This window comes from Gopherus evgoodei, chromosome 2 (genome assembly GCF_007399415.2).
Source record: "Gopherus evgoodei ecotype Sinaloan lineage chromosome 2, rGopEvg1_v1.p, whole genome shotgun sequence".
Taxonomy (NCBI): domain Eukaryota; kingdom Metazoa; phylum Chordata; order Testudines; family Testudinidae; genus Gopherus; species Gopherus evgoodei.
This window is the reverse complement of record NC_044323.1, coordinates 6,730,013-6,757,731: the sequence shown is the minus strand read 5'-3', so window position 1 is coordinate 6,757,731 and position 27,719 is coordinate 6,730,013. Positions and strand designations below refer to the sequence as shown.

The window sequence follows — 27,719 nt, the reverse complement described above, 5'->3', positions numbered from 1 at the left end:
GTCAACATATCTTAGATCGACTTACTTTGCATCCTCTGGGCACGAGATTGATGGCCGCCGCTCCCTCATCGACTCCGCTTCCACCTCTCACCCCGGTGGAGTTCCAGAGTTGACGGGGAGTGCATTCAGGGATTGATGTATCACATCTAGACGAGTAATGATACATAGATCCCTGATAGATCAGTCACTACCCGCTGATCCAGTGGGTAGTGTAGACATACCCTTAAGTGTCCACTGTTTTCTTCAAGATTCAAAACCCTCCTGCCATTGATGGACTCCACCCCCTAGACTCCAGAGTGACTGTGGAATTGCTCCATGGAGCTGCTTCAGAAACTAGGCCCCAACTCCTTCTGCCTCAAGAAGAAAGCCAAAGAATCCGTACAGTGTTGGATCCTTTGGCCCTTCCTACTGTGCATTGCTGCCCTGTTCCTCCACACAGCAGGGGATGTGCAGCACCTACGACAAAACTCTAAATCTTACTCAGTCTCTATCCAATGGAATTGCACTGGTTCCTCTGCCAAGGCCTCTTTTCCACAGCCACTGAGGCCGAGACAAGATTTGTCCCCCGGGACATTCTTTGCCCATGCCCCACAAGGGAAGAACAGACATTTTCCTCGGAGTTTGCACTGTCGCTTCCCTTTCTCAGACACAGATTCTGAACTCCATTCCCTCTATCTTAGGCTTTATTAGTCCTTGACTCTTCATCTAAGTTTACAGCCATTCCCACTCCCCTCTATGGTGTCTCATTCTTTAAGCTGAAAGATGTTTCCAAAGAACCCGGTATGCCTGCTGCTGCGATGACCTTTCCTCTGGCTCAACAGATAATTCAGCACTTCAAACGGGGAATGTGCTTAGGTTGCTGGGGATGAGCTGGAGGGGAAGGCATTAGCAAAAGACACCAATTCAAGAAACAGAGCAAGTTCTCAGCAGACGCCCTCCAGCCATATAGTAAAGATAGGCCTGGCATAAATTTCTTCTTTTGTGAACATCCTCCCCCATGAAGGCATCTGGGGAAAAGCCTTTAAAGGGTTACTTTAAAAGAAAATATTACAGGCTGGAATTAGGTCAAGAGATCTGCAACCTTCCCTCTCAATATTAATATTCTAGTTCAGGGGTCAGCAACCTTTTCGAAGTGTTGTGCCGAGTCTTCATTTGTTCACTCTAATTTAAGGTTTTGCATGCCAGTAATACATTTCAATGTTTTTAGAAGGTCTCTTTCTATAAGTCTATAATACATAAACTAAACTATTGTTGTATGTAAAGTAAATAAGGTTTTTAAAATATTTAAGAAGCTTCATTTAAAATTAAATTAAAATGCAGAGTCCCCCGGCCCAGTGGCCAGGACCAGGGCAGTGTGAGTGCCATTGAAAATCAGCTTGTGGGCCGCCTTCGGCACGAGTGCCATAGGTTGCCTACCCCTGTTCTAGTTACTGCTTTCACACTGCTTTCACAATAGTGCAGGGTTTCTCAAACAGGGGTCGATGCTTGTGTAAGGAAAGCCCCTGGTGGGCCGGGCCAGTGTGTTTACCTGCCCTGTCCGCAGGACTGGCCAGTCTGGAAGCGGCGGCCAGTAAGTCCTTCAGCCAGCACCGCTTCCAGCAGCTCCCATTGGCCTGGAGCAGCAATCCGCGGCCAGTGGGAGCCGCGATTGGCCGGACCTGCGGACGCGGCAGATAAACACACCAGACCGGCCCGCCAGGGGCTTTCCCTACGCAAGCGGCGACCCCTCTTTGAGAAACCCTGCAACAGTGTAACTCAACTGACTTTACGGTTACTCCTCTGCATTTGCACTAGTGGGATCAAGCCAAACGGTTTCAATGCAGATTAAGATTATTAAAAATGGCTTCTTAAAATCAAGCTTCTTAGCCCAATGCAAAGCATCTAAATAAGTGCCCCAATTTTCAAGACTACTGAGCATTTAAAAGCTTCAATCTGAACTGTTAAGTGTGCAGCACTAGAGCTGGGCAAAAACATTTTGCTGGAAAAAAATTTGGCCAAAAAATGAAGAATCAGGAGCTAGGTAGTTGCCATCCTTATTCCTAATAGCCCAGAAGTCAGGGACCTCACCTGGGTTGCGGGAAACCGAGGTTCAAAACCCTATTCTGGTGCAGGGACTTGAGTCCAGTTCTTCCACATTCCGGTTGAGTGCTCCAACCACCGGGCAATAGGATAAAAAGGGTGGTCGAGCAGTAAACACCACCAGCAGCAGCTTCTCATAGATCCAGCCCTTCATTTCCTCCGTCATTCATAAAATGCTCACAATGAAAAATTTTGTTCAACCCAAAATGAAATTTTTCTGACATTTCTGATTTCCTCAAAAGTATCAAAACAGTTGGTTTCTTTTCTATCCAAATCAAATCAGTCATTCACACAGCTCTATCCAGCACTTTTAAAAATCAGGACATTTATTTAACTGCCTGAATATGCATTTAGGAGCGTCACTTTAGGCTGCTACGCTCTAAAATCTTGGCTTTGGTGTAAAATCAGCGTGATATCAGAATCAGGTTTATAATCCTTTGCATTCTGACTTGTATGACTCATAAATATTGCACACCGTATAGCTGAGATTTTCTTAAGATGGACACCTTTTCCTATGCCGCCTTATAAAGAAAGCAGGGCTGATCATATGCAAAGAGAATCCCCTTTGTTTCTCTTTTTAAAGTCACAGTTTGTTTCAGATCACCTTGTACATTTTAAATCTCACTGTGCATTCAGTTCCAGCACTCACTAATCTGTAACCATTAACACCCCTATTTAGGGCTATCTCATGCAGAGAAGCTAAGAATAACTAAGTGATGAAAATGGAGCTAGATGTATGGGAAGCACAAGGGAAAAAAAATCCTCTGGCACAGAAATCCCCTCTTGTCTTCAGAATGGGAAGTTAAAAAAGGAGACATGAAATTAGCCTTGCACAGCACAAAGCATGCAAAACCCTAATGAGGAAAACAATTGTTGCAGCAATTAAAAGTAGCCAAGCCATTACAATATAAGCAGTGATCGGGGTGCCAGAGCTGTTTTGTTTTAAATTCATCAATCTGAAAGTGACAGACAGGAAGGAATGCTGAATGTTTCCTATAAAGGGTAAAGTGTTTTCAGGCACCTTGCATGAAAGATGACAGAGAAGCAGAGTGTATTGTGTTCCACTGCATTCTACATCTCTGTATAATATTGTATTAAATTTTACATGGGCATGGACCCAGCCAAACAGTCTAGTACAATTAAGACAGAAGGCTGGGGATTTCTGTACATAATTTCTTGAGTTATAGCTAAATTCCATAGTACAGGTTTTCTAAGTGTCCTAAATGCTGATTATACATCATAAATATTAAAGGAACACTCAGGTTAAAGGTTGCTTAGTTTTAAAAAGTTACTAATAATGTTTAAAAAAATTGATTTTCAAATGTTACTAACAATGCCTGAGATTATTTGAATTGAAAGAATTTTAAATACCTAATTTACTGCCTACTATTTATATCAATTCCTGCTCTAATTTAAATGTGAATTTACTTTGTCCATATTCTTACTGTTTTTGTGGGGGGGGTTCCCTATGAACATGCAAGTAAACTAAGTATATTAGCAGAAATGTCCATGGAACATGAAGGTTAAGTTTAACCTTACAAGCGTTCATGGAAAGTGTTCATGAATTTCCAAATATTTTATGCTTATTTATAATTTGTATAATTAGAGTATGTATACATCCTAACTTAGATTAGGCCCCACTGTGCTACATTGTGCATACACATGGCAAGAAACAATTGCTATCTCTAATAGATCACAATCTGTTTAGACAAGGCAAGGATTATTATCCTCATTTTACAGATGGGGAACTGAGGCAAATGAGATTAAATGATTTGCTCAGGCTCACACACAGGAAGTCTAAGGTAGAATCAAAGGCAAAATCTCCTAAATCTTAGTCCAGTGTCGTAAATACAAGACCATCCTTTCCCTTGCATTTGTGCTGAAAACCTAATTGCAAAGAGTTATGTTCATCCAGTTAAAAACAGTGTAATGTCATATGATTGATGTGAACAACCACAACTAACACAGAAAATTCAAACTTGGAATACTATGTACCAAATATTTGTGCATGTTTACTGGCTGCTCTGTTACGTTGTACATTCCCTTAATGAATAGGTGTGTTGAAGATTAATCTTTGACGTTAACAAAATAAAAAATTTCAGATAAAAAATCCTTTTAATAATGAATAAATTTGAGGCAATCACTATTTGCTAGCAGATGTACTAAAAGCAGGAAAAGGAGACAAAGTCATTGTGATGCATTCACGCAACTCTATATATGTGATTTATAAATTTATGGCAGCTTGAGCAATGAACACGTACTAGTCAGTTTCACTTTTATTTAAAGTTATTTGACATACAAGTTGTCCTGTATTATTCCAAAGTTATACTGCATGGGTTGCAAACACTGCATGATATGGTTATGTGACTTAGGGTGACCAGATAGCAAGTGTGAAATATCGGGACAGGCATGGCGGTTAATAGCCAAGTTTGATTTGACAATGTTTCTCTTTCCAATGTATTCTCAATAAAATAAAAAAATACAGGTCAAGGGAACTAAAGTGATGCTAAAATCTCAAAGCCTGTAAAACTCAGTATACTCCTGGTAACATATCCAAAGCTCCTTCTACTGTATTTAATTGCCTTCTCCTACAGTTTGAATTGTAAAAGTTAAACTACTGAAGAAAGGCAGTTTCTAAAATAAGATATATGGTACTTGCAGAAACAACAGGTATTGCATACATTTTGTTCATTATCATTCTACTGCCCATGGACCCACTAAATATCCCTGCCCTCTAACTGCCTGGTTGGTACTTTTTATCTTCCTCATCACAGCCACAATCTGCTGTTTCCCAGGCCTAATCAGTTTGGTGGAGGTTGGATAAGCAGCTGCCACCAGAGCTGATAACTATCCTGTATCTGGATATTAAAACAGTGTCTCTTGTCAGAGGACAGCAAGAAAAACTCTGAAGAGGAAGAAATTATAGAAACAGTGTGTGAAAGAGATTACACAGCCATAGCTTTTTTTTAATACACTTGGGCATCAATTTCTGATACCTTTGACTGTGAAATCTTCTAAGAAAGGAAATATACAGGAAGGTGTGAACCAGCAGGGCAGAGCCCTGTTTACAAATAAGGACAATGAACTTCTGGGGGCATAACAAAGGGGTACAGAGGTACAACCTCATTCCTTCCATCTGTGAGGACAAGCTGTCAGGGGGCTTGGAAATTCTGGGGAAAGGACATGGGTAGGCTATTTTGCTGGGGATAGGGAAATGCTTTCCTAGTTAAGTTTAGGGTCCAGAAAGTAAAGTGTGTTATGATTTTGTTTTGTATGTAACTGTTTGTTTCCAATATTCTGACTTTCTCTCTCTAGAATCCATATTCTCTGATAATAAACTTATTATTGTTTTCACTACACATCTTTGTGTGCTGTGTGTTGAGTTGAATCTTACAGACAGCTGTGTACTTTGGGAATAGCAGGTCTAAGAGTTGTGCCTCCAGTGGAGCAGGGGCTGGGCCCTGCAGAGGGCTGCTCAGAGGTCTTGGAGATTGGAGTGTGCCTCTCGCTAACCTGCACAGAGAGAACAAGGCCTGCAGAGGCCTGGCAGGCAACACTTGTGTTGCCAGAGGCCAGTGGTTTCAGAGAGCTGATCCACAGCAGGCACAGACAAGACTCCCGCACGCTAAGGGCTGGTCTTAGCTAGGTACCTCACAACCCTGGGTACCCCTGGGAAGCATCACACTTTATAACTCTGAGATCTATACTAGCTAAAGCTGCTCTAAGGCCAGACGCCTTACAGATGTTTCACAGCAGCTGCTTTGCTTTTGATCCATGTCCGTTCGCAACCTCTAAACTCTGGGTCTGAACAAACCCAAAACCTTCGCAAGACTGAACTATACCCGGCCTTCCACTGAAATCACTGAAACCCACACATTTCACCGGATTTCATGGCAAAGCCATAAACTGGTCTGGATTTGGTTAAAAACTCACCCCAAGGTTTTCAACCTTTCCACAAAGATCATCTGAGTTTTGAATTTTAACACAATGTAAAGCCAGGTGAGTTTCCCAGGGTTTCTGGTCTTGTTAAGAATATTTCTCACTGCTGAACTCTTAGCTCTGTGGATTTCTTGTGTACACACTAGATACAGACATGAGCCAGAACACCAAATCCAAATTCAGCAGAACTCACCAAGTTCACATCTGGACCATTACATAAGGGCTCAGCCTCCCGAACCTATCTCTTCATCTGTTCGATAGTCAAAAGGTGCCTAAATATCATTTATTATTTATATAGCCTTCAAATTCCTAACGGTGCTTTACGGACATATAGCTGGACAGATCCTTGCCCTGAAGCACATACAACCTAAATGAAGATATGGCATTACAATGAAGACAAAGGGAATGCGGAGAAGGAGGCTGAATTACAGAGGTTACAGACCGAAGAGCGTTAGTTTATTTGAACACTCAAACACTTGTTGGTAGAGGATTTGTTATTTTAACGTTAATGGCATTTCAAGAGCTGTTTTGTGGGGGGTACTGTAAGGAAGAGAGGTGGAATGTGGAATGGTGGGAAGAGGAATGATTTCATAGGAGCAAACGCATGGGGCAAAAAACAGAACGGAAAGGGGTGAGGGAATTTGAGGGGAGAAAGGATGAGCTCAGAGATGTAATGGTGAACTGGGGGAGTGAAGCCAATAGACACGGGACTGTGGTAGTTGGAAACAGTAGAAGGGGGAGGTCAGAGCAAACAACCAATCAGCTGTGGTAGCTCCAGTGCTCACGTTCTCCCACACAGTCATTTGACTGGCAGTGAGCTAAGAGGAAACACCTGCATTCCCAAAACCAGCCTCCTAACATTGGCTACAGGACAGGTGGACATTCAACATTAGCTTACTTTGCACATTCAGCTTAGCCTGGGTCTTCTCTTCAAGAGTCTCACAGCAATAGAACCCCCTGTCAGCAAAGGTGATGTTTTTAATCATCAAGCTGTGTTTCGTCCCTTCGGCCTTGATCTCAATGTTGTCACTGGACTGCAGCACGATGCTGTTCCTCATCCATTTCACCTCCACGGAAGGCTTGCTCAGCTCTACCTCCAGGGTCACTGTGTCCCTCTCCTCAACTGTTTTGGGCTCCAGTTTCTTCTTGAACGTCACTGGCGCCTCTGGCAAATGAAAGGAGACAAGAGTAAAAGTTGAGACACTCCAGAAAACTGGCCCTAAAGTAAGATTAAAACGGTGGCTTCTGAAGAAATCAAAGTTGGGGAAAATCCATGTGAACAGAAGCCGCATCTCTGGCACTGCAACACTCTGGGCACTATTCTAACATGTGGAACACATGCATTTTTCATCCCCATGGCAAAGTCAGAAAGTCAGTAGAAGGAACGTACAAAACGACACATCACACAGTATGGATGACAGTCAAAGGGACCTTACTCTCTCACCTCTGACTGTGAGGGTGGCTTTGCTTTCCACACCTTCTGCATTGGCTGAGATTTCTGCTGCATCCTCCAGAGTTAGGTGAGTGATGGTGAGGCTGTGACTGGTGTCCTTCTGAGAGATCACATGTTTCTTACTGGCTTCAATTTTGACACCGTTTCTGTGCCATGTAACCGCAGCATCGTTGGGGGAGACGGTGCATTTGAATGTGGCCTCCTTTCCTTCTTCAGACACCACGTTGTGAAGGCCTGTAGTGAATTTCACCACTCTAGGAGCTGACAGAGAAGGAGGAGACATTTTAGCAGCACATGCATGACAATCCCCCATACTGCGAGAACCTCCAGAGGGGAGACTGGCTCAGTAATATTGTCAGCGGCATGGATCCAAATGGTTTTGCCATGGATATTTCATTGTGTGACAGTGCGTGCTCATGGTAACATAGTCACATTACATCTCACTGTCCAAATTTTATATATGGAGGTGCCATCCCTAGGATAGGAGCAAGCATGTAAGGGAAAATCCTGGGTCTAGATTCAGGATCCTTAACCCCAACTTCAGATGCAATATCAGGGCCAACAAGTCCATGGCCTATCTAACATGAGACCCCAGCTCAGTTTGTCTCAAAGTCACAACAATCTTCTTTGCAAAGAGAACCTTTACCACTTTTGGAGGAAGGTAGCAGAGTTCTGCCCTTCGTTGTATATGAAATCAGTTGAAAACAGAGCATCCAAATGCAGAATCTGAACATCCTCTTAAAACGCCATAGTTCAAATTGAGTCCTAGCAGGAGACTTTTTAAGGCTCACATATAATTTGGACTTTAAAGTGGACATGGTAAGGTAACAAACTGTGGCTTCACATATACTAATATCAAGATTGACCCCGGGTCTTTCACCGTCAAAATCATAGGGCTCTGTCATGTGAAATAAAAGAGAAACTTGGTTAAGCAGCAAGTTATATTGGTGTGGCATCATCCAGTAGAGGGCGATATAATCAACCCATACTAAGTCCACATACTACTTTAGCAGGACTCTGCACTAGCTCTTAAGCCACGTCCAGACTACCCGCCGTATTCATAGACTCATAGACTCTAGGACTGGAAGGGACCTCGAGAGGTCATCGAGTCCAGTCCCCTGCCCTCATGGCAGGACCAAATACTGTCTAGACCATCCCCGATAGACATTTATCTAACCTACTCTTAAATATCTCCAGCGATGGAGATTCCACAACTTCCCTAGGCAATCTATTCCAGTGTTTGACTACCCTGACAGTTAGGAACTTTTTCCTAATGTCCAGCCTAAATCTCCCTTGCTGCAGTTTAAGCCCATTGCTTCTTGTTCTATCATTGGAGGCTAAGGTGAACAAGTTTTCTCCCTCCTCCTGGTGACACCCTTTTAGATACCTGAAAACTGCTATCAGGTCCCCTCTCAGTCTTCTCTTTTCCAAACTAAACAAACCCAATTCCTTCAGCCTTCCTTCATAGGTCATGTTCTCAAGACCTTTAATCATTCTTGTTGCTCTTCTCTGGATCCTCTCCAATTTCTCCACATCTTTCTTGAAATGCGGTGCCCAGAACTGGACACAATACTCCAGTTGAGGCCTAACCAGCGCAGAGTAAAGCGGAAGAATGACTTCTCGTGTCTTGTTTACAACACACCTGTTAATGCATCCCAGAATCATGTTTGCTTTTTTTGCAACAGTATCACACTGTTCACTCATATTAAGCTTGTGATCCACTATGACCCCTAGATCTCTTTCTGCCATACTCCTTCCTAGACAGTCTCTTCCCATTCTGTATGTGTGAAACTGATTGTTCCTTCCTAAGTGGAGCACTTTGCATTTATCTTTATTGAACTTCATCCTGTTTACCTCAGACCATTTCTCCAATTTGTCCAGATCGTTTTGAATTTTGACCCTGTCCTCCAGAGCAGTTGCAATCCCTCCCAGTTTGGTATCGTCCGCAAACTTAATAAGCGTACTTTCTATCCAACATCTAAATCGTTGATGAAGATATTGAACAGAACCGGTCCCAAAACAGACCCCTGCGGAACCCCACTTGTTATACCTTTCCAGCAGGATTGGGAGCCATTAACAACTACTCTCTGAGTACGGTTATCCAGCCAGTTATGCACCCACCTTATAGTAGCCCCATCTAAATTGTACTTTCCTAGCTTATCTATAAGAATATCATGCGAAACTGTATCAAATGCCTTACTAAAGTCTAGGTATATCACATCCACCGCTTCTCCCTTATCCACAAGGCTCCCTTATCCACAAGCCACAAGGCGGGTTAAAATCGATTGCACGGGGATCGATATATCGCGTCTAATCTAGACACGATATATCGATCCTCGAGTGCGCTTATATCAATTCCGGAACTCCATCAACCCCAACGGAGTTGTGGAATCGACAGGGAGAGCCGCGGACATCGATCCCGCGCGGTGAGGACGGGTGAGTAATCTGATCTTAGATATTCGACTTCAGCTACGTTATTCACGTAGCTTAAGTTGCGTATCTAAGATCAATTTCCCCCCCGTAGTGTGGACCAGCCCTTATTGTTGCTGCTACTTAAATTTATAGCTTTTTATCATTGTGTAAATATCATGTCTAGGGATCTTCTACTTACAATATACATTGCATCTCTCTCTTTCAGAATGGCAGTCATGCTGTCTATTCATGAACTGTAAGATGGGAGCTCTTATTTTCCCAGCTACAACATACTTTTCTGCATGCTAGTCACAATGTCCCCTGCCCTTTTAACCCAGGAAGAATTTTTTTAATGCAGCTCTTTAGTACTGTAATGGAAGGGGAGGGAAGCAGGATGTCATATGCAGTGTAATGGATCTGGCAAGGTACCTCTGGGGGTGACCAGAATGCTGCTCTTGTCATCCCGTGATTCACAGGAGTACTCTCCCTTGTCTTCGGCCCGGAGTCCCATTATGGTCAGGATCCGCTTGACACCATCCTCACGAATCTGGAAGCGCTTGCTGGGTTTGACCTCAACTCCGTCCTTGTACCACAGCACATCCCCCTTAACCTGGCTCAGCTCACAGGTCAGAGAGATGGTTCCTCCGATCTCGGCACTGACCTCTTCTAATTTCTTCGCAAACTTCACAGGGATTTCTGAGATTCATTGGAAGGAAAACAATGAATGCAGAGCAGATCAGAAGATTGTTTTCTTACTCTATTTTTTTTTTAAATAGGAGGATCTTTGGATCCGAGGAAGGTGGGAAATTTAAGAAAATGCAATAGAAAGAACATCACAAATTCTGACTAAGTAATAATAATAGCAACTTTTCATCCACCCATCTCAAAACATGTCATGAAAGTGAATAAAACACACGCACACACAAAAAAAACCCCTTTTCACCGGAGGACACTAAGATTACAAAGCAGATTAGTGACTTGCCCAGGGTCTCACACACACACAGTGAGTCAGGAATAGAGCTCAGGGCTTCTAACTGCTGGTCCAACACCCCTATAGGCTGGCTGCCTATCCTTAGAGAGTGAGAATGGACACACAGCTGAAAGCATATTTATCAAGTGACAAATCCATCAGATTCGTACAAACCATTGAGTTGGCAGCTTAAAGTGAGTTCTTTTAAGTAAAATAAAATACAAAAGAAATCTTAGACCCTTTTTAATTCTGGAAGAAGAGGTGTCAGAATGATGCCTTAAAATGCCTGGGTTTGGGGTTGTCCTCTCCTTTTTCCTTTTTGTTCTGCATTCCACCTGATAAACCGAACTCATCTGCTGAGTTTTCACATCACATGTTTCCTTGGCAGGGGGATGTTACCATTGCTCTGGGGTAGGAGATGATACAGCCTTTGTTCTGTGGCCCCAGGATATGAAATTCATCCTCCACTCCCAGGTATCTCTCTCCACAATCTCTCTCACCTCTCTGACATAGAATAGAATCATAGAAGATTAGGGTTGGAAGGGACCTCAGGAGGTCATCTAGTCCAACACCCTGCTCAAAGCAGAACCAACACCAACTAAATCATCCCAGCCAGGGCTTTGTCAAACCTGACCTTAAAAACCTCTAAGGAAGGAGATTCCACCACCTCCCTAGGTAACCCATTCCAGTGCTTCACCACCCTCGTAGTGAAATAGACATCTATCTATCCAAGTATCGGAGGTGTAGCCGTGTTAGTCTGGATCTGTAAAAGCAGCAAAGAGTCCTGTGGCATCTTAAAGACTAACAGAAGTATTGGAGCATAAGCTTTCATGGGTGAATACCCTCTTTGTCAGATGTGCATCAGTGGGTATTCGCCCACGAAATCTCATGCTCCAATAGGTCTGTTAGTCTATAAGGTGCCACAGGACTCTTTGTCGCTTTTTATCTATCTATCCACGACCCCTTATACCACCCCCATTACCACACTACCTGGGCACCTCACCCTCTTTAATATATTTACCTTCACAACACACCTGTGAGGTAGGGAAGTAAAGTGGATGGCCCTTAATAGCAACCTTGATATTAACAACTTACAGTTAATAGCAATATGTGCTGGGAATCCATCCTGTCCCATCGACTTTAATTCTCGAGAAATCTGGATATTGGCAACGGTGTGACACTTCCTGAGAACTTTTTCTAGAAGCGAGACCCCTGCTTCAGGCAGGTTTGCGGGGCTGTCGCCAGGGGAGGAAGTGCTAAGATGGGCCTTCCCTGGCTGGCCCTGCCAATCTGCTCGCAGCCTGTGCTTGGCACGTTCCAGTGCTTCCTTCCCTGGCTGCAGCCCTGCCATCCTGCCTGCTGCTTATTGGCAATGGCCAAACCATGGCAACTTTTCGCTGGCAGCTGAGGGGTTGCTAAGGAGTGGAATCTTGTGTAAATGGGCAAGTGACGTACAGAGAGACTCAGTGACTTGCCCAAAACCACACTGTGCTTTATCATCAGAGGTTAAAGTAAACGGGTGGCGAGGGGAGCAGCAGTTGCCCTCCTCTCCACAGCCTGGGTAAGCAGAGCTCTCCGCACAGCTCCCCAGCTACAAATCATTACCACAGTGCAGTCCTGCGAGGTAAGCGGGAGAATCCATTTGTTTTTGGGCCAGCGCAACTCCAACACTCTGGGCTAGACTGTCATCTCCTACAACCTGCCTTGATAAAGGACGCAGAAAGCAGCCCAACCCCAGAGACACAGCAAGGGCCAAATTCAGAGCCATGTTTCTGTCCCTGCTTGCTCCGTGGGGAATTAAACTATCCCCCCCCCACGCTCTTCACCTGGCACAATTTATGCCCACCTCCATGCTGGCTCTGCTGTGCTGGCCGGTGGGGCAGCGCGATGGCCATGCACACACTCCACCCACCTGTGAAGGAGATGGAAGAGTGCTCTGCCCCCATACAGCTACCTGTAACATGGATAGCAAGCCCTGAGGAATAGGGGGCACCTTACGACCCCCTTCCTCCCCGCACGAGCATGCAGTACAGGCCATGAACTAGCCGGTGGGAGCAGGAAGCATCTTTGCTCTGTATGGACATTTAGGGAAATGGATCTGCTGGACCCTGAAGCCAGAATCACAGCAGCCATGACACAAGGGCCCTGAGAGCTGAGCAATGATGAGGGGAGGGTAATTTTCAACTGCAGCCCCTTGGCCTCCAACACCAAGCAAGATCCATTTGACTTTTGGGGGAGAGATAACTCAGTTGTTTGTGCATTGGCCTGAAAAACCCAGGGTTGTGAGTTCAATCTTTGAGGGGGCCACTTAGGGATCTGGGGCAAAATCAGTATTTGGTTCTGCTAGTGAATCATAGAATATCAGAGTTGGAAGGGACCTCAGGAGGTCATCTAGTCCAACCCCCTGCTCAAAGCATGACCAATCCCCAAGGCAGGGGGCTGGACTCTATGACCTTTCAGGGTCCCTTCCAGTTCTATGAGATAGGTATATCTCTCTCTATATATATAGTTGGGAATGAAGCTGACACACCTGCTGCTGTTCCTCTCACCTTTCACCTGCACTTTGAACTCCTGCTTGTCGTTCTTTGTCTTGCAGGTGTACACAGCGCTGTCTTTGCCCTCCGCCAGCTTCACAGTCAGAGTCCTGGAGGCCCCGTCAGACTTAATCTCATACTTTTTGCTTTCCTTGATCTCGGTTCCATCCTTGAACCACTTGACTATGGCTGTTTCAGGTGTTACTGAAGTGGCCAGTGTGATGCTCTCATGTTCCTGAACAACAATTGGTTCTTTCTGGACAAGTTTCTTTTGGAATTTTGCCTCCGGTTCTAGAGAAGTAATCAAAACAAACAAACAAACAAACAGGCTGATTTCCTGCTCCCTAGAAAAGTTGTTCTCAACCACTTTTTGCTCCATGACTCATAAAATAACCCAAAAAATGTCCTGTGATCCACATATCCCAGGGATTCGGCTGAATGTTTGCAACCTGCTGTCTCTTTTATCTTGGACTGAGTGGGAAATGATCAGTTGTTCCTTCATAGAGGTAATTTGTTATAGAATCAAGGACAATGAAAAAAAATACACACATGCACATAAACATGCATCTGGAATCCTCTAAGATTCTTGTTTCATAGTGTATGGAAATTACTGTCATCGTGGTCCTAATTCAAATTTAACTCTGTGGACTTGCTGCACCCTAAAAATTTTTCCTTGTTTGTACCTACTACTCTATAGGCTCACTTTTCTGCTCCTCTCATGGCCTCATCTCTAACTCCCATAATGCACCACAGCCCTTTAACACACACTGCTACTTCATTTCACTAGCACCATTCTTCCAAGTCACCATTTCTCCTCTTTAAAACTCTTCCACTTCTATCTCGCTTTCAGCCCATTATCTCTGTAAAATGATTTGAGATTGTGTCTGTGAAGGAGACAATGTAAAAATAAACCATGTAGCACTGTGTTATACAATGTAAAGCTTATCAGCCAAATCTGCCTTCGATTACACCTACATAGCACCGACAAAGTGAATAGGATAAATTAATCTGTGGGGTCCATGTAGCTTATTTGAAGTCAGGAATGTAACACCCGTGCAGATCTTGGCCCAACTACTCCCAGGAATTAAGGAATAGAAGATATGCACTCCAAGCACATGTCTTACAGATGAAAAATCTGACCTCAGTTCTCCCCAGAATGAGTGTGCAAGAGAACACTCACCTACTGCTTCAATCTTGAAGGTCAGTTTCTGGCCTGCAGCCTCACAGGTGTACTCTCCAGCGTCCTCCTTCTCCATCTGCTCCAGGACCAGACGCCGGGATTTACCCTCAGACTCTACTCTGAGTTTCTTGCTGGGGGTTATAAGTTTGCCATCCTTGTGCCATTTCACTTCAGTCTTGGCCTGGGCCACTTCACAGGACAGTATAGTCCTCTCTGTCAGCATAGCCTTCACCTCCTTCTGCACCTTCTCCTGGTTTACAAATGCAGATTCTGGCTCTGAGTAGGGAAAAAAAAAGAGAAAAAATGACTATTAAAATAAAATTAGCCCATCGAACAGGTCTTAGCACATCGACATGGACCAACTTTGGAAATTCTGAAATTTTTCATTTGTCAACAATAGCAGTTGCTACTGGAGAATGTCTCTATTTATGTATTTGTTTGTTTCTAATTAGGCCGTACAATGCAGAAGTTCTTCCTTCTTTGATAATTTTTCCATCATAAACCAACATAACACAGACTCATAGCGATCTCGCCCATGGTCATTCTCAGCTGGAACTTCTCTTTCCAAAGAATACTGTTACTGGTACAATACTCTGATAATTAAAGACCTGGCTCGGCAAGGTGCACAAAAGTACACATGTTTAATTTGAAGCACCTGGCAGTCCCTTTGACTTCACATGCTTAAAGTTACTCAAGCTAAGCGCCTTGCTGAATCAGGTCCAATCTTGCAAACCGCAGGCAACTTTCAGGAGAAGAGGGCATTTAACATATGGCAGGAGGCATGCAGCATCCAGGGCCGATGCAACCCATTAGGCAACCTAGGCCATTGCCTAGGGTTCTGACATTTGGGGGATGGAAGCCGGATGTTCGGCCGCCGTGGCTGTCGGCGGTATTTTGGGGGCGGGACCTTCTGCCGCCTAGGGCGCCAAAAAGGCTGCCGGCGCTCCTGGCAGCATCTCATTGGATCAGGAGCAAAAACTTACAATGAAAGGATCTCAGAAAATTCACAGCTTTAGATCGGTTTGGATGAGCACTCAAAAATGTGGCTGCTTCTCCAAAAAACATATCCCAGCCTCTTCAGTCTCCAAAGTCAGGCTGGGAATCTTGCAAGAAGAGGTTTTTCTTACTTCTGGCTTCCTCTGAGTCTGGAAATGCCAAAGCCTAACCCAGGAAAGCACTGAAGCATATACTTAAAGTTAAGCATATGCTTACAAGCTTTCCTGGACAGGGATGCTGTCCAATGTCAGGCGCTAGAAGAACCTGTTGTGATAATTAGGTACTTTACATCTGACTGTGGGAAAAGCAAGGGCAGCAACAAAATTGTTTGATTGTTTTTTAAAGTCCAACGTTTTTGAACTTCAGAAAGTGTGGTCCAGATTCAGTTTGAATTCTGAATGACAGTTTGGGCCAGTTTCCACACTGGTTCACCCATCACCAGTTAGGCCCAGCTCCTCCACTCGTGTATATCATTAGGGCTCCACTGACTTCCATCTCACCATTCTTCATGCAAAAGCCACCTCCTCTGCAGCTCTTGCCAGCTGGAACAACCCTACTGTGCCTCTCTCCCACTGCCCCTTTTCAAATCTCAATTGAACAGTTCTCTTTATTCCCCTTGTCTGTGCGTCTTAATTTATTTCTCCCTATGTGTATATAAAAGTTTCATGCTGTTCTGCAAGGAGTATATTTTTACTACTTTATCTATTATTAAATCTCCAATTTAATAATGTGATGCACTTTTATGACATATTGATATACCCTGATATTTTGGTATATGCAAAACATTAGGGCAGACCTTCAGCTAGCATAAATCAGCCTAGCTCCTAGCCTGCAGTGGAGCGACACTAATTTATACACACACACATTTGTTACTGTTGTTAGCTCATTTTCAGACACGACAGTACAATTGGGAATTCAGGAGGGTCTTTCTCCCACCTGTGACATTAAACTTGAAGGTCAGTTTCTGGCCTGCAGCTTCACAGGTGTACTCTCCAGCATCCTTCTTCTCTACCTGCTCCACAACCAGATGCCGGGATTTGCCCTCAGATTCCACTTTGAATTTCTTGCTAGAGGTGATCAGTTTCCCGTCCTTGTACCATTTCACTTCAGTTTTGGCCTGGGCCACTTCGCAGGAGAGGGTGGCGCTCTCTGTCATCACAGCCTTCACCTCCTTCTGCACCTTCTCCTGGTTTGCAAATACGATTTCTGGCTCTGAAAAAAGATAACATTTCAAAGTGAATCTATAACCTGAAAGCTGCCAAAACTTGTATCAGGACCTAAGGGAAACAATTAAATCCATGTCTCCAATCTGACAACATGCATTTAAAGTTCTCACATCACCACAGAAAACATTTTTAGGGTTTCTTATGCGGTAAACTTTCTTGTTACTGTTTCACAGGAGCTGTGACAAAACAGTTAAGGATCTATGTTAGCATGCCACATTGCTTATCCCCACGATATGCTCTCATTCCAGGTCCCATCAAGGCAAATCAGATCAGCTGGGCAGTCCTTACTAGTCATTCCCAGGATCAGGCCAAGTGCAGTTTTTAGCAGCAGGGCCTTGACTACGCTATTTCCTTCCTGGAGGACATAAGCTAGAATCCCACTGTGACTGCAGAATTTCTCATATTTGTTGATATTATTAGCAGCAATAATATTGACGTAGCACCTAGAGGCAGGACCACATTAGGTGCAGCACAAACATACAGTAGGAGACCAGCACCAAAGAGTTTACAACAGGGTTTCTCAAACAGGGGTTGCTGCCTGTGTAGGGAAAGCCCCTGGCGGGCCAGGCCTGTGTGTTTACCTGCCCCGTCTGCAAGTTCAGCCAATCGCGGGTCCCACTGGCTGCAGTTTGCTGCTCCGGGCCAATGGGAGCTGCTGGAAGTGGCGGCCACTAAGTCTCTCGCCCCGTGCCGCTTCCGGGCAGCTCCCATTGGCCTGGAGCAGCGAACCGTGGCCAGTGGGAGCCTCAACCAGCCGGACCTGCGGACGCGGCAGGTAAACACACCAGCCTGACCCGCCAGGGGCTTTCCCTACACAAGTGGCAACCCCAGTCTGAGAAACCCTAGTTTACAACCTAAATAGGCAAAGGGTAGCATGGGAAACAGACACACAGAGGCGAAATGATTGGACCAAGGCCACACAGCAGGTCAACAGCAGAGTCAGGAATAGAACCAAGCTTTCTCGAGTCCCCAGTACAGTGCCCTACCCATTGGCTCACACACCCTCTGTGCAGTTTGGTTTGCTTGGATAATGACTGTTTAATCTCTGCTGCTTGCACCTGCATGTCTCTGCAGATTTGGGAGAAGGCTGTCTCCTCCAGCTAGGACAAGGTCCTGATGGACTTTCTAGCTGGCCAACCAAGCTGAATTTATGATTCAATTACTGAATTTGCTTAAGGTACAGCACCCAGGGTAACAGTTGCTTAACATGTTTGAAATCATAATTAAACCTTTTTGTATATTGCTAGAGGACTGAGATCAGATGGGTGATCTCTCTCCTCTATATTCAGGGCTGGATTGTGGCTTTGCAGCCCTGGCTCCACTGGGATGTGTCACAGAGCTGCACCATCTGAGAGGCAGATGCCAGAGCTGTCATCCTTGTAGTGCACAGAGACAGAGAGGATGCTTCCCCAGCACGGGGGTGCAGAATGCATTCTCACAGTGCTACTGGTCATCTGGCTACACACCAGCCCCTCCCAGCCAGGACCCCTTTGGGGCATGGAGCCTCTCAGACTGTATCAGCCTGCCCACCTCACACACACGCAGCCTTATGCACGGAATGAAATGCTCATCTCCCACATAATGCTGAAGTAATCAGACTGTCTGTAAAGGAGCGTGGGTGAGCTGGGAAGGTGAAACCCACTTTCCCAATTGGAAGCCCAGGCTCCAGACATCAGAGCACTTCACCTTCTCCCCCTCCGTGCCACGCGCATGGGGCATTAGGGCCAATGCAGTCATATAAAGGCAGATCCCCAGCCCCATGATGTCCTTCCCCGTCAGTCTCCCCTGGGCAGACCTGGAGAGCGCCTGTCCACGAGGGGCAATGGAAATGCAGATACCACCACGTAGCCACTCCACCATGGCTCCCCTCTGCAACTTCACTGGAGTTGAGAGTGCTGTGGACAGTCATGTGCTGGCTCTCTGGCATTCTGGCTGCATCAATGGACTTACGAGAGGGAACGGGATTGCAGCGAGCATTTTCCAAACATACTGAGAAGAGGCTCTCCCTGCCTTAAAGATCCTGCAATCCATTAGAAATATATATATTTTCTTAAAAGTCCCCCCAACTTCTGCACCAAAGCAACAGTAGCCACTCTTTGGCCCATAAATTGCTCCTAAAATGGTGGACAATATTCCTAAAAAATAAATTACTTTAGTCTTCTAACAGAAATTTTTAAAAAAAGTTTCTCCCACCTGTGACGATAACCTTGAAGGTCAGTTTCTGCCCTGCGGCCTCACAGGTGTACTCTCCAGCATCCTTCTTCTCCACCTGCTCCACGACCAAACTCCGGGATTTGTCCTCAGACACCACTTTGAATTTCTTGCTGGAGGTGATCAGTTTCCCATCTTTGTACCATTTCACGTCAGTCTTGGCCTGGGTCACCTCACAACTCAGGGTGGCACTCTCTGTCAGGGCGGCCTTCACCTCCTTCTGCACCTTCTCCTTGTTTGCAAACACAACTTCGGGTTCTGAGATTGGGGGAAATCATTTAAAAAGTGAACTCCTCCAATTTTTATCTTCATTATCAGAAGGCAGGTTTATGAAGATTTTTCCCAATTCATATTTCTTGAGTGCCCATCTCCTGAGCCATTTAAACTAGGCCACACTAACAAATGTTAGGAGGAACAATCCTTCACTAGCAGTGGAGAATGGGCTAGGTAACCTATAAGGGTTTTTCCATCTCTAATTACCATGATTTTCTGAAATCTACAATGGAAGAAACTAATGTATTTGTTAACATTTGTCCATCAGAACATCACTGAACATCATCCACTGGATGATTGTGCTGTAAGAAAATATGCTCTAAATCATACAAACAAGAGGAGAGATGCATTTTATCTAGCAATCCAAAATAAAGGTGGCTGTAGGGGAAAAAAAATGAGTCCATATTCTGGGATTCATGCTTAAACTTTCCAAAATTTCACACGTGTTCGCTAATTAAAAATAAAAATAAACTGCCCACTTCTGTTACTTTTCCAGAATTATGCCAGGCCAGAATCAAGGACTAGTTTATTGCATAAACTCCTGAACTTTTCAGTTGGTTCGCGGGTTGGTTTAAATTTTTCATAAACCAAACTGGCTTTGTCACTGGCTTCCCGCACAACCTTAGGCAGGACACTTAACTTTTCTGTGCTTCAGTTTTCCAATATGGAAAATAAGAGAGAAATCAGTCTCTCTCACCTGTGACGATAACTTTGAAGGTCAGTTTCTGGCCTGCGGCCTCACAGGTGTACTCTCCAGCGTCTTTCTTCTCCACCTGCTCCACGGCCAGACGCCGGGATTTGCCCTCAGACTCCACTTTGAGTTTTTTGCTGGAAGTGATCAGTTTCCCGTCCTTGTACCATTTCACTTCAGTCTTGGCCTGGGCCACCTCACAGCTCAGGGTCGTGCTCTCTGTCAGGGCGGCCTTCACCTCCTTCTGCACCTTCTCCTGGTTTGTAAACACCTCTTCCGCCTCTGCAAAATGAGGAGATGGGATAGTCAAGAAACAAATCTTCCTTTTGAGGCAGCGAGTTTCAGATTCCCCATTAATGACTGAGGCTGTTTTAAAATAAATCTAGGTTTGACCATTTTAATGTTAGAGACAAGATGGGAGAGGTAATATGTTTCACTGGACCAGCTTCTAATGGCTTATTTAATAGAAAAGCTGGACAGAACTCTGATATTGGATCTTTTTGGGATCTTATAAATGACAGAATCTACCCTTAGCCAAAACTGCTTGAGGGACAACTATCCATCCTGTCAAAATATAAAATTCTAAAACCTAGCTCAGATCTCTCCTTTGGCATTTAAACTCTGCCACCGTACCAGGAGAGCTACAAGCGAAAGGACAATAGGTCTGAACCAGGACATTGTATCCATATCTCCTTGAATTTGGAGGAATTTTAAATCAAAATCCAAAATTTCATGTCGTTGGAACTCCAGATTCAAAACTTCCTTGAATTTTGTGAAAGTTTGCACTTTAACATAGATCCAGAGACAGGTTTTGCAGTTTCACATCACCTCCAGAGTGAAGCAATAAGGTAATCGCTCATTCAAGATCCAATCCTAGCAGGATGCTGGAACTTAAAAAAAAAACACTTTGGAAGAGCCATGAACTCTCATGCAAGCCAACTTCTAACTAACTGGGGTCAGGAAGAGACTTCCCCAATGGCCAGGCTATTCCATAATTGCCCACAGTTCAAAGTGGACCTTCCTCTGAAGCAGCTGGTACTGGCCACTGCAGAAGACCAGATACTAGACTAGACGGACCATTGGTCTGATCCAATCTGGCAATTGCAATAGACCTGCCATCATAGCTCTGTAAAAAGATCACAAGGAAATCTCAAACCATACGCCATATTCACACAAATGCCTGTTATGTGAAATTATCTAGTTTCACAGAGCTCGGGCCATGGTGATATCCAGTACTGTTCACCATTGCGAGGCCAGGCATGTCAAGTATTTAGATGGCTCTTTCCATAGCTCCTGGAATGGATGGGATATAATCCTGTCATATGTGATGCATGCAGCGCTGCCCATGGCAGCTGTAAATCAAAATGACAACTGCTTCTCCTTAGAATTAGAGCCTTCTGCGTTCACTGTGTGTTTGATATGCATCTGGCCTGAAAGGTTAGGCACAGAGTGATTTTCCAGTGTGGGTAAAGGATGGCTGACGTGTTCTGGATCCTCTGCAAGAAAGAAGATCCTATGGGTATGCTTATTTCTCTGAAAAGACCCTGAGGGAAGAACTGTATTCCTCTAGGCCAATTCGTCCCCATTGGACCCTGTCTTCTGACTTTTGGGAGAGGATTTCATATGCTAATACAAACCCAGCATCACCGCTATTATGTACAATTCATGTCATTCCAGATTATTATTATTATTTGTGTTATCATAGAGCAGTGGTACCCAACCTTGTTACACAGGAGGGCCACCTAAAACCCAAGCACAGCCTTGTGTGGGCCAAAGAGATTCTACATATTTTAATAAGATTTAAAGGCACCTGTATTGATTTATATTTTAAGCTCAGTTTGTTTCGTATATATTTAGATAGGCTGTTTCGATGTACAATAGTGCCTATTTACACACTTGTGTAAACTAAAATGATGTAAACATGACAACAAAACACTAATGAATCAGCCATTAGTATGTTGTGTTGAAGCAGGCCGTGGCCCTTATGAAATGATCTGGTGGGCCGTGTGTGGCCTGCAGGTAGGTTGGGCACCTTTGTTGTAGAGCCTAGGAGTCCCAGTCCTAGACTAGGACGCCACTGTGCTAGGGGCTGTACAAGCAAAGAACAAAGAGACAGTCTCTGCCCCAGATGTATTGAGTTCAATTTTAGGTGATGGAGTTCTTCCCAGTGGCAGGTTTCAGTTGTTTGGATTTGCCTGAGTGGCATGGCACCTGCTCTCACAAATTCTCTCTGATGAATTCACTTGAATGTCACCACAAATTAAGACCAAGAGATGAGAAGGAAGGATGATCTTCGGATGAAGGCACAGGCAGAGGAGTCAGGAGACCCGGTTTCCATTCCTGACTCTACTACAGATTTCCCTGTGACCTTGGGCAAGTCACTTAGAATGCCAAACCTGTTGCCATTGAAGTGTATGGCAAATCTCCCATTGATTTCAATGGGAGCAGAAGCACATCCTTATTCTCTCTGTGCTTCAGCTTCCCCATCTGTAAAATATGGATAATACCATCTATCTCACAGAGTGTACAGAGGCTCAACTAATTTGTGCTCGTAAGACATGTTAATAATGTATCTAAGCTACTTTTCTGGCCCCCACTACTACAGTGTCTGAGCTGCTCATAATCTTTTATGTATATAGCCTCACATGGCAGAGCTGAACCTGGTTTGCCCAAGTCCCAGGCTTGCATCTTAGCCCCTGGACCATCCTGCCTAGCAGCAAGCATAGAACATTTAGAGGAACCTTTGTAGGTAAACAGCACCCTTCATGTGAGGATTTCAGAGCCCTTCACACACACCAATTAATTCTCACAATGACCCTGTGATGCAGGAAGGTATCAAGATGCCCATTTCCAGCTGGATTAAACACAGTTACATACAGGTTAAGTAACTGGCCCACAGTCATGCAGCAAGTGAGCAGCAGAGCAGAGCGGAGCCTAGCACGTTGGAATCCCTTATGATAACCACCAGACCCATTTACAAAAACAAACCTATCATGTCGCAGCCTTATGCCAGAAACCCGGAGGAGCAGAAAATCCTTTGGCTTTCATCCAAGGTTACAGTATGTACTCATGCAAAGCTCTGGTATTTCTGCCAGATGCACTTCATCATCCATCATCTTGAGAAAAACCTTTGGGCTAACGCTATGGAGCTCTCTCATGTACATAGATGCAAACAATCAATGCCTCTTGCTTGAAGTATTGCTTTGTTGTGTGCAGTAGGAAATGCCAGTTAGCTCCTGGCTTTAAAACCAAACCAAACCAAAAAAAAAACCAAAAACCTATGATCCACCACAGGAGGCTAACATGAGCTCTTGTTTCAAAGAGCGTAATAAGATTCTTGGCCAATTTCTGCCTCTCAGTCTCGTGTTTATAATCTATCATAATTTCCCTCTCCCATCTTCACTAATCACCAAAGATTTCCTTGTCTAAAATAAAACAGTGACCTGTGATCTCACACCCTCCACTTGCACCTCCTACTTAACCCTGCAGCCAAGTCAGAAGGCTGAAATGATGCTACAATCATTACCATCATTTTCATGGCAAAAGAGTGGGATGCCACAAACATAGGATAATGACCCAAATTTGGCCCTAACTTGCTCCCAGGACAATTCCAATCACTTACAAACTAGAATACAGTGAGGATAAGATTCAACAAGCCCCTACAATGCACAGAAAATGTTTGGTAAGTTTGGGAACTCTGGTGGCAGAATATAGTGCTGGGTAAATCAGTTCAGATAAATAAAAGAGGAACAGAAACTTTTCCCCAAACACCAACACAACCTCTTCTGTCCACTTTTTGTTATTTAAAGAAAAAAAAACACAGGTAACTTTTCACTTTCTGGTTCAAACAGCAAATAGATCGAAAATTACCAGAGCGCAATGAGATGGCCTATTCTCACTGTACTGCTGACATTGCCAAAAGCAGGAAGCACTAGAAGTGTTGTGAGAGAGCCTGTTTTTGTGAGATTTTAACATGACTAAATAAGCAGAAAGAGACTCAAATAAATCCTCTTACGTTTGGAGGAGTTTCTGAGCTACATGGATGTTCATCTGAACCCAAATGCCAAATCTCATAGAATATGTATTTCACCAAGACCACCATTCAGTAAGCTACTGCAGGACCTGATAGTCTATGATTCTGTGATTCTATGACATGCATAACTTTCAAGCAGAGGGGCAGTCCCACTGAAGACAGGGGGACTACAAATGAGCTTGAAGTTATACACACCCAGAAGGCCTACTTGCACACTGCAGTAGCTGAGTGCTAGAGGATCATATATTTCTTATTCAACATCCCATCACTCACAAAGAAATGCTCCCGGACGTAGTAAATAAAAGTAAGCCTCTCTCTTACCAGTGACAAGAACTTTGAAGGTCAGTTTCTGGCCTGCAGCCTCACAGGTGTACTCTCCAGCATCTTTCTTCTCCACCTGCTCCACGACCAAACGCCGGGATTTGCCCTCAGACTCCACCTTGAATTTCTTGCTGGAAGTGATCAGTTTCCCATCTTTGCACCATTTCAAGTCAGTCTTGGCCTGGGTCACCTCACAGCTCAGGGTGGCGCTCTCCGTCAGGGCAGCCTTCACCTCCTTCTGCACCTTCTCCTGGTTTGCAAACACCTCTTCAGGCTCTGCAGAGGGGAGAAGCGATTTAAAAACTGAATGCACAGTTAGAGCTGCACAAAGCATTCCCAACACATAGTTCAGTAGCTGAGCTGTGTCACATTTCATGCAATTTTGAAATGGGCCTCATTTCGTTAAATTCAAACCCCAGATGCAACACTTCTCCTTCCACCAATCAGGTGTTGCTGATGCTCCATCAGCCAGAAGAAATGAAAGGTTCCAGTTCCTCGTATATGTAACCCCTGCCAGCTCAGAGTGGCACTCTGTCTCCCTCTAGTGGTGGCTTAGGCCAGCTAGAGATTGATTAGCCTGTTATAGCCTTGACTAAGACAGATGTGCCCTTTAGCTGAACAGTAGAGGCTCCTTCATTTAGCTGAGGAGGTCGACACAATGAATGATGCGGTGAATGTTACACAGATACAATGGGCTGGAACAAATGTGCATCTAACTTGAGAATGCAGCCGGCACTGTTGCTCACACATTGGAATTTCTGAATGCCATTAATCAGTTAGACTCACACCTAGCCACCATTGTGATAACTGCACTTATGACTTAGGTATGCAGTTATCCCTTCCAAATCAGACAATGTCCCTATTGTCGGATGATCTCAAAATCCAAGAACATGATATTTTATGTTTTCATAAAATGAGGGTCTGATTTTTCTCTCACGTATGTCTGCATATCAGGAGTAAGTCCTTTGAAATCGGTGGAGTTACAATGGTGTAAATTCAGTATAAGTGAAAGCCAATTCACACCCCATGGTTATTATTTGGGCCTCACCTCCAAATGCAGTCCTTGTTTGCAACTTGGTGTCTGTTCACAAAATAACTCCAAACTCATTGAAATTCCCCCTAATAGACCAGATCCTCAGCATCGCCACACTAAGGTCAAGACAGCACTGCTCATTTATACTAGTTAGGGTTTGAGCTCTTCAGAATAAAACAGCAAATAATATTATATCATTCAAATTAACTGAAAATATTTGAACGTGAAAATCAAAATGGCAGGTCACAATAGAGAATATCAATGTAAACACCGCTCTCTCTCACCTGTGATGATAATTTTAAAGGTCAGTTTCTGGCCTGCGATCTCACAGATGTACTCTCCAGCATCCTTCTTCTCAAGCTGCTTCACAACCAGTCGCCGGGATTTGCCCTCAGACTCCACCTTGCATTTCTTGCTGGTGGTGATCAGTTTCCCATCCTTGTACCATTTCACTTCAGACTTTTCCTGGGCCACCTCACAGCTCAGGGTGGCGCTCTCTGTCAGGACAGCTTTCACTTCCTTCTGCACCTTCGCCTTGTCTGCAAACACTTCTTCGGGTTCTGCCAAGAGAAAAGGAATTACAAGATAAATCCTGTCACTGATACAATGCCACCTAGGGACTATTAAAGGCAAAGATGCAGAGAAACTGACAGCTCTGCTTCCTGAGACAGTATTGGCTGTATGTCTCTCCCACTTTGCCTAAAATTTCAACTTTAACTATGGAGCTTGTATGGCATCTCCTTCTTAAATCAACCAACCTAAATCCCTACAGTCAACATCTCATGATTGCTCTGGGGAGTGATCATTCCCTTAGGAGTACTACAATGGCATTAGGGAAAAGACAGGATGGCTCGTATGGATGCCCTGAGACGTTCAAAATCCAAACCTCTTCTGGAAAATGTGATGCTGCTGCTGCAGAACATCCACTGACTAACACGATTCAGGTGCATTCCCATTTTACCTGCTTACTCCGAAAATTTATTCTCAACATCATGGCAAAACCCAAAATCTTCCCAAAATCCTCTGGATTCAGAGCTGAGGTGCCAGCAGGGCAGGAAATACAGCTTATTCTAGAATGTTTCAATCAACAATGGCAGCAAATTAGACCTTAAGTTGAAAGAAAATACTCTCTCCTACCAGTGACAAGAACCTTGAAGGTCAGTTTCTGGCCTGCGGCCTCACAGGTGTACTCTCCAGCGTCCTTCTTCTCCACCTGCTCCACGACCAGAAGCCGGGATTTGCCCTCAGACTCCACTTTGAATTTCTTGTTGGAGGTGATCAGTTTCCCGTCCTTGTACCATTTCACTTCAGTCTTGGCCTGGGTCACCTCACAGTTGAGGGTGGCGATCTCTGTCAGGGCGGCCTTCACCTCTTTCTGCACCTTCTCCTTGTTTGCAAACACCTCTTCCATCTCTGCCACAAAAAAGGAATTACAAGGGCTTAATCTCCCTCACTGATGCGATGCCACTCAGAGAACAGAGGAGAAGGCAGGGAGCAGCTGACAGCTCTGTTCCTTAGGCTGCTTTCTGCAAGTCTCCCCTACTTTGCCAGACCATGAATGATATAGCTACGAGTACAATTTCAACCTTAACTATGGAACCAATTCGGTGGCTCCTTCCTAACAAACCAACCTGAACCCCCACATTCAAACTCTCATCAGTGCTCTGGAGAGTGACATCAGATCCAGATCTGAATTTATCAGCACAGGGCTCCCTTTAGTTTTTTCACCAACATCTTCCTTACAAACCCTTCCTTCTGATTTTAAACCTGAATGAACGGCTATCTTTTTTTCCTTTAAGAAGCACTGTTGGTTTTAAAAAGTCATTGATTGCGTATCACTCCATAGGGAATATCTGAGCTGAGATGCCACCAGTGAAGGATATGCACTTCATTCTACAATACTTAAACCAACAACAGAAGCAAACTGTTGAAAGAAAATATTGTTTCTTACCTGTGACAACAATCTTGAAGGTCAGTTTCTGGCCTGCAGCCTCACAGGTGTACTCTCCAGCATCTTTCTTCTCCACTTGCTCCACAACTAGATGCCGGGATGTGCCCTCAGACGCTACTTTGAATTTCTTGTTGGAGGTGATCAGTTTCCCGTCCTTGTACCACGTCACTTCAGTCTTGGCCTGGGTCACCTCACAGCTCAGGGTGGCGCTCTCTGTCAGGGCGGCCTTCACCTCCTTCTGCACCTTCTCCTTGTTTGCAAACACCTCTTCCATCTCTGCCGGGGAAAAGGAATTACAAGGGCTTAAACTTCCCCACTGATGCGATGCCACCCAGAGAACAAAGAAGGAGAAGGCAGGGAGAAGATGACAGCTCTGCATCTGAGACACTTTCTGCTTAATGTTTCCCACCTCTGACT

The 27,719-nt window shown here is 44.5% G+C and overlaps 1 protein-coding gene and 1 long non-coding RNA gene across 24 annotated transcripts in view; one reads left to right on the top strand and one right to left on the bottom strand.

Annotated features, from left to right (window-relative positions):
• The window catches only part of OBSCN (obscurin, cytoskeletal calmodulin and titin-interacting RhoGEF), a 305,008-nt gene that overhangs the window by 199,454 nt on the left and 77,835 nt on the right, over positions 1-27,719 (bottom strand). For 21 of the 23 annotated variants that reach the window (XM_030549887.1, XM_030549891.1, XM_030549889.1 and 18 more), the window contains 12 exons: positions 27,303-27,578; positions 26,489-26,764; positions 25,636-25,911; positions 24,319-24,594; positions 19,971-20,246; positions 18,983-19,258; positions 16,500-16,775; positions 14,568-14,843; positions 13,403-13,678; positions 10,313-10,579; positions 7,463-7,732; positions 6,917-7,183 (listed from right to left, as the gene is read on the bottom strand). In XM_030549887.1, the coding sequence (XP_030405747.1) occupies positions 6,917-7,183; positions 7,463-7,732; positions 10,313-10,579; positions 13,403-13,678; positions 14,568-14,843; positions 16,500-16,775; positions 18,983-19,258; positions 19,971-20,246; positions 24,319-24,594; positions 25,636-25,911; positions 26,489-26,764; positions 27,303-27,578 (3,288 nt within the window). The remainder of the gene's footprint in view (positions 1-6,916; positions 7,184-7,462; positions 7,733-10,312; positions 10,580-13,402; positions 13,679-14,567; positions 14,844-16,499; positions 16,776-18,982; positions 19,259-19,970; positions 20,247-24,318; positions 24,595-25,635; positions 25,912-26,488; positions 26,765-27,302; positions 27,579-27,719) is intronic. The other 2 variants (XM_030549903.1, XM_030549905.1) reach the window with 2 other exon arrangements.
• LOC115645361 lies at positions 134-20,390 on the top strand. Its single transcript, XR_003998719.1, has 3 exons — positions 134-229; positions 11,242-11,247; positions 20,379-20,390. It is a non-coding gene; the product is annotated as an uncharacterized LOC115645361 (long non-coding RNA).